The sequence below is a fragment of the Leptodactylus fuscus genome, chromosome 1, assembly GCF_031893055.1.
Source record: "Leptodactylus fuscus isolate aLepFus1 chromosome 1, aLepFus1.hap2, whole genome shotgun sequence".
Lineage (NCBI taxonomy): Eukaryota > Metazoa > Chordata > Amphibia > Anura > Leptodactylidae > Leptodactylus > Leptodactylus fuscus.
The window spans coordinates 75,997,643-76,010,580 of record NC_134265.1 but is presented as its reverse complement, the minus strand read 5'-3'; the positions used below and the strand labels follow the sequence as shown (position 1 = coordinate 76,010,580).

At 40.2% G+C, this 12,938-nt stretch overlaps 1 protein-coding gene across 2 annotated transcripts in view; it reads right to left on the bottom strand.

Moving 5' to 3' along the window:
- AP3S1 (adaptor related protein complex 3 subunit sigma 1) overlaps positions 1-11,939 on the bottom strand; it is a 51,992-nt gene extending 40,053 nt beyond the window's left edge. For both annotated transcript variants that reach the window (XM_075272081.1, XM_075272089.1), the window contains exons 1-3: positions 11,696-11,939; positions 6,022-6,113; positions 4,409-4,520 (exon numbers count right to left, since the gene is read on the bottom strand). In XM_075272081.1, the coding sequence (XP_075128182.1) occupies positions 4,409-4,520; positions 6,022-6,113; positions 11,696-11,764 (273 nt within the window). In that variant the 5' untranslated portion in view covers positions 11,765-11,939. The remainder of the gene's footprint in view (positions 1-4,408; positions 4,521-6,021; positions 6,114-11,695) is intronic.
- Positions 11,940-12,938: the final 999 nt, after the last annotated feature.

Below are 12,938 nucleotides of genomic sequence, written 5' to 3'. Positions count from 1 at the left end.
ATATATGAGGAAACTTTTGTTAAGTTTTGTTTACATTTTGTTACTTATTATGCTGCAACTGAGTGATATTAACCCTCTAACAGTCACATTAAAACTGCAAAAACTCTAGTGTCTTATGTGCATCTTAAAAGGGTTGTCTCATCTCATAGATCCTATCTATACTGGTAGCTTATGAAAATTGCCAGTGTCCGGAGATGACTCTCAGCCTGCACTGTGAACAAGCAGACACCGGGGATCCCTGCATCCCGCGATCGACCCATACGTCCTTTGCGATCTACCAGTAGATCGCAATCGACGTATTGGGCACCCCTGTTCTAGGGTTACTGGGGACAGGAGAATATTAAAATCTCCTCTCCTTGCACATGTTCGCACACCGGTTAAAGTGAAAGCTGTGAGGTCCACTTTAACCAGTGATAGCTCAATATCTATGTGGGCTACTGACATGATCTTGGTCTTATTTTGAAGCTTTAAACAAATATCACAGTTCGGCTCCCAAACTAGAACAGTTTAACATAACGTAATCCTGCTCAGGGGGAACTGTAAATGAACTTTGCTCCAACCCCCAAGCAGGATACTTCCACAACTGTAGGAAGAGTTTAAAGAGTTTTCGGGATTAAGATATTAATGGATGGGAACCAAGCTACAATAGCATTGCACGGCTGCTACACAGTGTATGGAACTGTCTGCTATCAGCTAATTGGTGGGGGTGTCAGGTGTAAGACCGCCACTGATTTGACACTAATAAGATTAATATAGATTAATATCTTAATCCTGGAAAACCCACAATGGACGACCCATGATGAGGAAACGTTTTTGGCTTCTGCAAAATGCAGCAAAAAAAAAAAAAAAAGCTGTGAATTATAGTACCAATGAAGTGAATGACATTTTATTTAATCTTATCCAAACAAGAAAAAAAAGTTGCGCATGTTTTTGAAAACTACAGCATATTAATTTCAGCTGCAGAATTGCAAGAATGTTCTCTATATACGGAGAAAAAAATGCAGCAATTTAATGAAAATTGCTGTATAAAAAAAACAAATGCCGCATTTCTTTCCTGCATGTTTTTTTAGCTGCATTTCGCTAAGTGGGACATTAGCTGAAAGGGGTTTTCTGGGCCCAAATGGAGTTTTCATACTGATGACCTATTCACAGGATCTGTGAGGTCCACAAACCAGAACCTGAACAGATTAGCCGTTCCAGCAGCCTCTCGATGGTGTAATGGACCGGGATCATGTGCAAGATACTCCTATTAAAATAACAGGAATGGCGTTGCAATCCCTAGAACCACCACTATGCAGTGGATGGGGCTGCTGCACAGCTTGTATTACTTGAATAGGAGCAGACTGTATGTGCTCCCATACAATGCACCAGCTTCCTGCAACTCAAGGCTGCCAGAACAGATGATCTATGTGGGGTTCAGGTGTTGGTTCCTCACAGATCACAAACTGGTGATGAAAACTAATTTAAGGCCTGGAAAAGCCCTTTAACTATTATATGACAGAAGCAATAAGATGTACATCATGTTGCCTGCCAGGAGAGGTAAGCTATTCATCCTTCACAAGGCTAATGCTACAGGACACGCCATACACCATCAATGAGAATATTTAAATATCTAGGTCAGTCCTCCATGAATATTTCATCTCAGTCTTCTATTATTCCATGAATATTTCAGCTCTGCCGTCTCAAGTAAAATGATATGACAACCAGGGATCAATAACCGGCATCTGAATGGCATTTACACAACGTAATTACCTTCAACAGTAACAGACGGTATATTCACACAGCGCTGCTTCTACAACTGAAGTAAGCTTCTACAGAGAAAAACTCCTCGGCAATCCACCAGCTCAACATAGAACATGGCCTATTCATTTTAGCATTTTAGCAACTTAAAGACCCAAGTTTCAGTTCTATATATCACCAAGATGGTTTACCAGTCTCATTTTTTTTTTTTTAGGTGGGGCTGCTGAAAAAAAAAAAAAATATATATATATATATATATATATATATATATATATATATATATATACAGTCCTATGAAAAAGTTTGGGCACCCCTATTAATCTTAATCATTTTTAGTTCTAAATATTTTGGTGTTTGCAGCAGTCATTTCAGTTTAATATAGCTAATAACTGATGGACACAGTAATATTTCAGGATTGAAATGAGGTTTATTGTACTAACAGAAAATGTGCAATATGCATTAAACCAAAATTTGACCGGTGCAAAAGTATGGGCACCTCAACAGAAAAGTAACATTAATATTTAGTAGATCCTCCTTTTGCAAAGATAACAGCCTCTAGTCGCTTCCTGTAGCTTTTAATCAGTTCCTGGATGAAAGTATTTTGGACCATTCCTCTTTACAAAATAATTCAAGTTCAGTTAAGTCTGATGGTCGCCGAGCATGGACAGCCCGCTCTCAAATGATCTGAAAACAAAGATTGTTCAACATAGTTGTTCAGGGTAAGGATACAAAAAGTTGTCTCAGAGATTTAACCTGTCAGTTTCCACTGTGAGGAACATAGTAAGGAAATGGAAGACCACAGGGACAGTTCTTGTTAAGCCCAGAGGTGGCAGGCCAATTAAATTTTGGTTTAATGCATATTGCACATTTTCTGTTAGTACAATAAACCTCATTTCAATCCTGAAATATTACTGTGTCCATCAGTTATTAGATATATTAAACTGAAATGACTGCTGCAAACACCAAAATATTTAGAACTAAAAATGATTAAGATTAATAGGGGTGCCCAAACTTTTTATAGTAATATATATATATATATATATATATATATATATATATATATATATATATAATTTTTTTTTATTTATTTATTTTTAAACCATAATAATTTGATGCTCAGGAGGTCAACATATTTGCAGTTTTCTCTTGTGACTGGGGTATCAAAGTCATATTTAAAAAGTTAAGATAGCCCTCTGTAGTTGTGCCATGCCAGGGGTACAATGGAAGCAGAAGTACTGCCACATCCTCTACTCATTACATAACTTTCATAAACCACTTCAGTCTTCTACTCCAAGCCAGAGACAGCCGAGCACTCAACTAGAACCTGCCTTATACAGGCACCATACAGTTACAATGGCACCTGTTTAAAGTACAGGACCAGGTGCCATACAATGATGATGGGTCACTATTAGATTCAATTTATGTATCAATATTTTGAAGATCTTAGGCTGAGGCCCCACATTGCGGAAATGCAGCTTTTTTTGTTGCAGATTTTGTTGCGGTTTTTTGAGCCAAAGTAAAGAATGGCTACAAAAGGAATGGGAAATATATAGGAAGTTCTTATATTTCTCCTTTCTGCTCAATCCATTCCTGACTTTGGCTCAAAAAAACGCAGCAAAATCTGCAACAAAAAAAGCTGTGGGGCTTTAGCCTTAAAGTGGAATTTCTGCTTCAGCAAGTGTTATTCTGTGAAAAAATAAATACTAAGCATCTCCTCAAAGCTCAGGAATAGATCCTCACAGTTTTTAAAGGGTTTTATCATTGAGAAAAGTCATTTTTAACTAATCACATCCTTCCATAGCCTTTAGAAAGGCTATTCCACACCTACCTTTAGTATGTAAATTGCCTCAGTAGTTTTTGAATAAGTCAGTTTTTATTCATATGCTAACTAGCCTCTTGGTGCACCATCGTGCACGCCTCTTTGCTACTGTTTCCTATGGGTGTATACAGCACAAACTGCTGCTGCTGCTGATGATGACTTCCTGCACACACAGATAGGAGAGAATAGTAGAGAGCAGTGCTGCTGGGAACTTCCTGTGCTGGCTGGAAGCTAATTAGCATATGTATAAAAACTAATTAGTTAAAAATGACTTTTCCCAATGATAGAGTCCCTTTAAGATCTTTGCTTGAAGTCATACAATAAATAGAGACCAACTGTTTACTTTCTCGGTGATAAAAATCTATCCTGGTCATATGGTCAGTACAGTATCAGATCTGCGTCTTTCTAATGAGCCATACATACATCATTGTCTGGATAACGTGGACGTAGACGGCTCATATTGTATGACAACAAGAAGAGATCTTGAAAACTGCAATAAATCTATGAATCCATGTATTGAATATTGTTCATCTTTTCAATGTGAAAATATTTATTTGCTGCAAGTGGAATATCCTTTCAATATAAATGTATCGTTTGTTACATACTTACTTTCATAGGAAGTCAAACACTGGCTTTTAAATTTTAATGAATAAGAGAATTTTGCTGCTTCTGACTAACCAAGCTGTCCACCATTTATGAAGGAGTCGGAGAAGAAGTCAGTCAGGCTTTGAAAAATTGTGGGCACAAAAAATGTTCGCTTCTTTTTAATAAAAAAAAACAAAAACAAAAACAAAAAAAACAGAACTGTGTCAAGCTTTTCACCACCATGAGATGACAAGCACGACTTACCTGTATAAGATCTAAAATGCCAAGTTCACTCTCTGAGGAATCCACACAAAAGACAAAGTACAATGTTGCATAGTGTCGATATATGAGCTTGTTGTCGGATCCTCCTATCAACCTGTAAGCACATTTCATGAGTCAATGGAGGAATGTATACATGCCAACAATATTCATGATACATAACTATTACCTCTATTTATGCTCCTGCTGCTTTATAGGTTAATACATTTCATTCCGATTTATTTAACATTTATTTCTATACAAATTCAGATTAGCCCTTTTTAATACTAATATAATCCTCTAATTCCCAAATCATGGCTATGTTTTAGACAACAATGTAAGTGACACAAGCCCCAATCCCATTCTTTGTGTTAGCCCTGCTGGCTGTTCTGCTTAGATATAAGCAGCAGCCAAATGTCTCATTGCTCCTAACACATCATTTTGTGTCTTATTACATCTCCCGCCCCCGACAACGGTATCATACCCTAGTTTTGCATTTATATCAGTGACAATGATATGGATTATATAGCTAAAATACAATTATTACTGAAAAAGCTGACAATGTGAATGACCAGAAGAATCATGCAGATAGCTAAAGTGCATATTTGGCACAGGTCCAAACACAACATGTCAAGGAAATATTAAATATATCATATAATATATCCGTGCTGTAACCAGCAGTGTAATATACCACACACATTTTTTTTATTTGCCTATTAGTGTACATTTTTGTAATAGAGCCCCCTCCCACTATTAGGAGGAGCCCAGGTCTAGCACAGCTATAAACTCTGGACGACTACAAGAATATAAAAAACATAAATAAATTTAAAAAAAACATAAATCACATTGAAAGTTTTTTTCATTTTATTTTGAAGGAATGCTCTGGTGATGTCAGCCAGGGGACTTGTATACAAACTAACACAGAGGCCACCGCTGGAGACCAAGGCACGGGGAGACGAGTACTTGTTATGTTTATAATAGGGCGGGGATATTAATTTAAAGATAACTGAAACTGAACACCAACCTGGATAGCTGACAAAATTTTGTTCAGGTCAGATTTTTTGGTTTATTACATTATTTGACGGGATAGGAAGGAGGGGGGGGGGAGTCTACCTGCAGTTTAGCTCAGATCGAACAAATCTGAACTACTATCATTATGTTCTAGAATCTGTTTAGACCCCAGACTATAATAAGCAGAGGTCGATGGGTGCTGGTCAAACATAACTGGGCCTCAGATCATTGTAGTCTGGGGTCTGAAGGGACCCCAGAGTAAAGTAGCAGTTCTAGTTCGGATGTGTTTGGTCCAAAAAAAAAAAAAAAAAAAAAGCTCAGGGCCACCCTCACATACTCATACTGTAAAAAAGGTCGTGGTTTAAAAGGGGCGTGACCTAAATAATCGCCATTAATCATAATCAACGCAAAAAAAACAATTACTTAGGATTTTAATTTAGGACATAATTGTCCAGCCCTAGTTTATAACATCTTCAAAAGCACTATTAAATCTCAAAAATATGAACATGACACCCCCTTCAAGTGAGTGATACATCTTTAAGTAAGGTGCAATGTAAATCTTCAAGCTTTGTAGATATTACCGATAACGCCACTATTTGTATACTTACAATCCTCCTTCTAAGAAGTTGCAGACGTTCTCATCTCTTTTAGATACTAAGTGGAATGTTTCTCGGATAATCTGCTGTTGTATGTCTTCACTCTGAAAATAAAAAGTAAATGGAATGTATCAGTGCTGTGTGAAAATTAGGTCAGAGGAAGAAAACAGCAGTGTTACCAATGGTGACCAGTCACACGTTCACACCGCAGAGCGATGGAACTTCCCGTTATCAGAAAAACCTAGAGAGGAAGCATTTATGTGAGAGCGGTTATACCAAAGCACTACAATATGTGAAGTTACATACAACACATTTTATGAAGCTTTTTAGTTTACATGAACTCTGATCACAGACAGAAACATGTTGATATGCGCTCGCATGGAAAGGAGATGTCTAAGAGAAGCCTTCAAGTTGTCCCTGATGACCATGTCTTGCTAGCTCCATGTGTATTCACTAGTACAGTGACAATACCTCCTGTCCCTGGTGACTATGTACTGCCAGGCCTATGTGAATTAACTAACACAGTGACTATACGTCATGTCCCTGGTGACTATATACTGCCAGGCCTATGTGAATTAACTAACACAGTGACTATAGCCACCTCTTTTCTCTGGTGTCCAAGTCCTACTAGCCCCATGTGCATTCACCAGTACAGTGACTATATCTAGTGTCCCTGGTGACTAGGTACTGTCAGGCTTATGTGTATTCACTAGCATAGTGACTATGTCCACCTTTTTATCCTGGTGACCAGGCCTGCTAGCCCCATGTGCATTTACTAGTACAGTGACTATACCTAGAACCTAAGTACTGTCAGGACTATGTGCATTTACTAGCACGGTCACTATATCTACCTCTTTCTCCTGCTGACTAGGTGCATTCACCCATAAGGTACTACACTCTTGCAAACAGTACTAGTGCCACATAAGATCCCTCTGCAACAGATCTCAGCATTATAAAACAGTCAATTTAAAATACTGTACCTTAAAATTTGGAATATTTTTCAGGATAATCTGTTAAATATAAGTATAAGGGGAACGATACTATACCTGGCTATGTTTTCTGTAATTTCAGCGGTTTTCCCTTGAGCAGACTCTCTCTAGGACTCTCAGTTTTCCCCTATCTAGTGGGTAGAGCTTTACTGCTATAATGTCTCAAACAGAAAATGGAAGTACAAGAGGAGATTCTGCACCCTAACTCTCTTTCTCATTCAGAAGCAGCAGCGTAGGCCCACTATTCAGTAATGTACTGAGCAGTACTGATATGAATAGTGTGTGAGAAAACTTACTGCTAGTTGCAGCACCATGTTTCTGTGCCTTCGATTCACCCTTTCCATAGACTTCTACAGGCAGAAGGAGCTGGCAATCAGTCTTTGGAAACCAATGAAGATTAAAGGGAGTCTATCATTAGAAAAACACCGACTGTGCATGCCCAGGCCACCATTTTCCAGTGGTCTGTTACAGTGCTGCATCTGATGCAGAAAAGCAGAAGATACTGAGAAGAGGAAGAGTGAACATAACAAGCTAAGAGGCGGTGGTAAGTTATGACGCAAGGATGCTCATAACACAGGGGGAACGCCTCCAATGCTCTGTAATCGTAATTAGCATAACAGAAGAAACAGATTTTATCAGAAACGGTGGGGAGAAGAAAAGAATGGAAGGTAAGATAAGAATACGACTAAGAAGATTATATGTCTTCGAAACGCGTCAGCGAGTCTATGTAAGGGATGGATTTACTTACGAGACGATACTGCTTGTGAACATGTGTGTTTTTTAACTTTGGAATAAACGCTACGTTTTATAAGGACCGTGGATGAAAGCTGGAATCTTTTATTTCTATTGGATTCTTTTGCTACGTGACTCATAGCCGGTGGGGTTGAATTCCGGGCTTCCTCTGTCCTTAAATCTATGAGACTACACAGAACTCCCAGTAAGAACACTAGATGAAGATTCATAAGTAAGTGGGCTGCATTTTTTCTTCTGTTTCGCGTCTATAAGATAAGAATAGCTTTTTTTTAAAGGCTATTCCAATGTACCAATAGTTAAAAAGGTGTTTTTCTAATGATAGACTCCCTTTAAGCAGTGAGTTCAGAATGAGCAAATTGTTTGGGATTCTGATTTTCATTTATGGCATTGCAGCAATATCATCTCTGAATACTCGACATGACTGCTGAGGTCAGTGATGGGCTACAGCAGCAAACTGGGGCAGTCAGGGATGTCATTGCAATAAAACCAAAAACAAAGATCAGCAAGAGGTACCAAAGTGGCAGTGCTATTTTATAACATTCCCTCTGTTTCGCTAAATTGTTTGAGGTGTACATTGACCACTTTAATGGTGTAGACTGTACTAAACCATTGCTAACTGTTCTTTTTAATTCAGAGGGATCCCACTATGGAAGTGTACAGGTTTAGTGCATCACACATCTGGGATACACCTTCAGTATCACTCTTTATACATTCACGCCAAGTGTATTCCCTACTTGTCAGTGCTCTTGGGAGTGCACATAGATTTATTTGTTGCAATTCCCAAATATATTCCTATTATCTTAAGAGTATTCTTTACGACTAGACAAAAATTCAGATCATAGAGAGAAAGAGCTGCAAGAAGATCAAATTCCCTCTTCTGCTCTTCCTGGCACTCTTTACATTAGTGAGAATACTGTCACACGCTGATGGCTATTATAACAATTCATCCTCTATCCCATGTTTTCTGTTGGGTGCTGCTGTTCTTTATTACCTAAACCAATCCAGTACATTATGGAGCAATATAGGTAACATTAGTATACATTGACTTTCTGTATATTCAGTTTCCTAATATACAAGCAGAGCTTTAACTTGAAAGGCTTCATGCCTTTAATGAAGGTGTATGGTAATAAAGCCATCTCTATAATTATATTGTCTACGAGACCTTTCATCCCTGTATTCTGAACAAGCGTGCAAATGAGGGACAGACTTGTTACTCTTCACTGATCAATAGACTACAGACACATCATCTGCTATAGTGAGTAGCAGCCTCTCATCCTGTAACGCGGTCTTTGTTACCGGCCATCCGTCACTAAATCACATTACATGGGGTCATGTGAGAGGCAGCAGGCAGCCACAAGCCAGTTCGGAATGTAACTGGGTATTTATATTGAATGAAGCTTTAGAGAAAATACATATAAAAAAAACTCCAACCTATGAGAAGCATCTAAAACATAAACTAACAATACTTTCCTTTCTCTGGAGGAGATAGAAAGCACTATGAAGCAAGATGTATTGAATAATATGACAAATAACAATGGCCAAAAATTCTTCTATTATCCCAATACTTTTAACAGTTCATAAAAATGGGAAAAGATGTTTTTTGGATATTAGGAGAATACACTTGGCCCCAGACAACTTAAAAATAACTGCTAAATGAAGATCCCGCGGTGTTACTGAACCTAACTTACAATACAAAGAAGCTAAGTTGTAAACTGAGCCATGTTATGGATGCCTGAAACCAGGTCAATGAAAGCAATGAATCTACCAGTGCATGAAATATAGACAAATTCATAAATATAAAAGCAGCATTAAGGCCGGGGCCCCACATAGCACAAATATCACAACAAAAAACGCCCCATTTTACAGTCCATGCAAAGTGGATGGGATTCTGGCTAAACCATCCATACAGCGCATAAAAATATCTGCAACGGACATACTGTGATTTAAAAAACCAGCGTGTTTTTGGAAATCGCAGCATGCCAATTATACCTACGGAAACACTGGCATTTTCCGTATAGATGTAACTGAAGCAGAAAGTCAGCAGAGGAAAACTCTGCACACTTTCTGTGAAAAGTTCTGTGGGAAAAACTATCATGCGTTTCACCACATGGGGCCTAAGCCTAAAGGAGTTTCAGGTTTCATAATGGGTAGCCTATTCTTAAGATAGGTCTCCAAATAAAGACAGAGGTGAGACACCTGGGCTGTAGCATTCAGGTGAGCGCAGCAGCCTCTTCAGTACTTATCAAGTACACTGCCTCCCATATATTTATCGCTTTGCTTGGTATTTCAGCACAACCCACTTACTTGAATGTGACCGAGTTGTGATCAAGCCATGCGACATCACATGGCCTGTGAAGCAGCATCATGCAAGTAAAACTGCAGCAACCAGCAGATCTATAGCAGGACGGGAGTGTTCTGGGTGTCAGACCCCATGGATTTTTAACTGATGACCTACCCTAAGGATAGGGCCACCGGAATCAAACTGTGTTCACCTTGTGAATTGTTGCCTCTGCTGCCCAGATATCCCTTTTTTGTCAATATGCAAAAAGGACTGAGCTGTAAACAGGTCACATAACAAAAGAATGTGACATCACAGGCCTATGAAGCAGAAGTGATGCTCAGAAGGGTGCCACTGCTGATTTAAGGAGTTCATCAGCAAGGGCTTCCAAGTTTCACAAGTTGTCCCGGAGCTCATAATTTAACAATACAACATAATTTAACAATACATATGATCAATGCATGACCGAAGGAGAACTCATACAGGGACTGTCATGATCATCAGTGAATTGGGGTTGCAGGACAGTACCCATCTATATCCAATAACTCCAGGGGTGCAGTGAGTAGGACTGGCTAGCCGCACAGTGCACCGGCATCCAGTCGCGGCATTCCGCTCCAGATTAGGCCCAAATGAATGGGCCTAGTTGGGAGGAAGTGTTGCACCACGGATTCTTTTGCGGAATCCGCAGCTTGCTTCTTTATTCCGTGAGCGGCATAAAACCGCTAGCAGAAAAAAGAAGTGAACGGCTCCCATTGAAGTCAATGGGAGGTGTTTTTTTGAGTCGGATTCTGCGTCAAATCCGATCTAAAAAACCCTGTGTGAACTCAGCTTTAGGCCAAGGCCTCAAGTTGCAGAGAAGCAGCTTTTTTAGGTTGCATATTTCGCTGCAGTTTTTTGAGCCAAAGCAAGGAGTGGATTGAGCAGAAGGGAGACATATAAGTGATACTTAGATATCTCCCTTTCCTCTCATAGCCATTCTTGGCTTTGGCTCAAAAAACACAGCAAAATCTGCAAAAACAAAATGCTTTTCCAGGATTTCTCCTTAAAAAAATTTCTGCAATAAAATCTGCACACAAAAGAATTTAGCACTGCCTCAACATCAGCTCCAAATTCTAGATTCCGCCTCAACATCAGCTCCAAATTCCGCCTGAATCCAGCCTCCATTTATTTCAATGCTGATTTTTCCTCTAGCTGATGTTTTCAACCAGTGGAAGAATAAGCGTCATTTGTGATCTTCAGGCACATTCTGCCTGATAACTCCTAATGAAGTGAACGGGAGGCAGAAAATACCACCTGACAGGAGCAGAATTTGACGCAGAATTTGGACAATCGGAAAAATCAGTTTCAAATTCCTGAAGTTGAATTTTCAGATAGGAAAATTTCTGCCATGTGAAGAATGATATTGGGTTCTAATTGCATTTTCCATTCGTACAGTGTGTAGAGACCTGCTCTAATGAGTCTTCTGTCAACATCGCATTATTTCAACATAAAGAATAGCTCAGCATGGGATGCTGGTACTTGTAGTTCATACCCCAAGGGGTCAGTAGATTGCAAGCCTGCTGTCACACACAATAATGACACCCGGCCATTGCACCCTTTGTCTGCAAAGCTGTCACTTAACCCCACCCCCCAGCAGGTGTCAGGGTGTCGGAGTGACGTCACTTACATAGTGCTGGTAGAACTTGCACAGCCGGGGCTTGCCGTGGTTATTGAAGATGAGGATGGCTTTAATCATGATGGCGCTGGAATGTAACACGTCTGCAGCAGGAGCGCAAGCCACCGGGATGTCGCCCCAGGACGGATCTTCGATCTGCTGATCGCCCCCCGGGTCTCCAGCGCTCCACGTTACAATTCACGGATCCGTTCTATACATCTACATCAGCCACTTCCCGGGACACGTCATTCGAATCATGTGACTGTCAGGGCTCAGCCAATCAGCGCGTTACTGGCAGAGGTGGAAAGAAGCAGAATGGCTGCAAGAGCTTCATGACGTCATTGACAAAGCGACGGAAGTGAAAATTCCCAGGGCTTTGGGAATGAATGAATGAATGAATGAATGAATGAATGAATGAATGAATGAATGGTAACCGAGGGTATAGCAGAGGGTTATCGCCTGACTCCTCACTGCAGATATTCCAGTTTAGAAAGTTCGTTAGCAAGACGACTACATTAAGTTATTACAAGAATACCCTTATATATACCAGGAGTTTCTACATTAGAGCTGCTGCCTGTAGAGCTTAGACAGATCATTGTAGTGGTGTTGCTGATACATTGCTGTCAGCTTTGGGAGCCATTGTTAGGATACTGTTCACACGTTGTGGGTTCTGTCCAGAGTATTAAGTTTGCAGAGATCAAATTATTAATATTAAAGGGGTTGTCCCATCTCAAGGATCCTATCTATTCTGCTAGTTTATATGGATTCTAGACTTTTCCTTAAATACATTGCTTCAACAAAACTGCTTTGTTTGACTGTTATCTTAAAGGGGTATTCCCACGTAGCATACTCAGCAGTCTTCGCTGCAGTAAATTCTTCTGTCTTCCGGCTTTGTTGTGTCATTGGTGGGCGGGGTTACATATGCAAAGCCAGCGGCGAGAAGTCGTCGCTTCTATGCCGCTGGCCCTGCGTGTGCGCTGCCGATGCACTAGGCATTGGACGTACAGCCTTCACAATGTAATACAGACCCGGCATCCGCTGTAATAGAGAGGCGGATGCCGGGGAGTGTAGACGCCGACACAGGTGAAGCCAGCAGCGGCAGGAGTGATGCTGCTATTCCGCTCCTCTGCCCCTCCCTCCCCTCCGGAATATCAGCATCACTCCTGCCGCTGCTGGCTTCACCTGTGCCGGCGTCTACACTCCCCGGCATCCGCCTCTCCATTACAGCGGATGCCGGGTCTGTATTGGCGGCCCC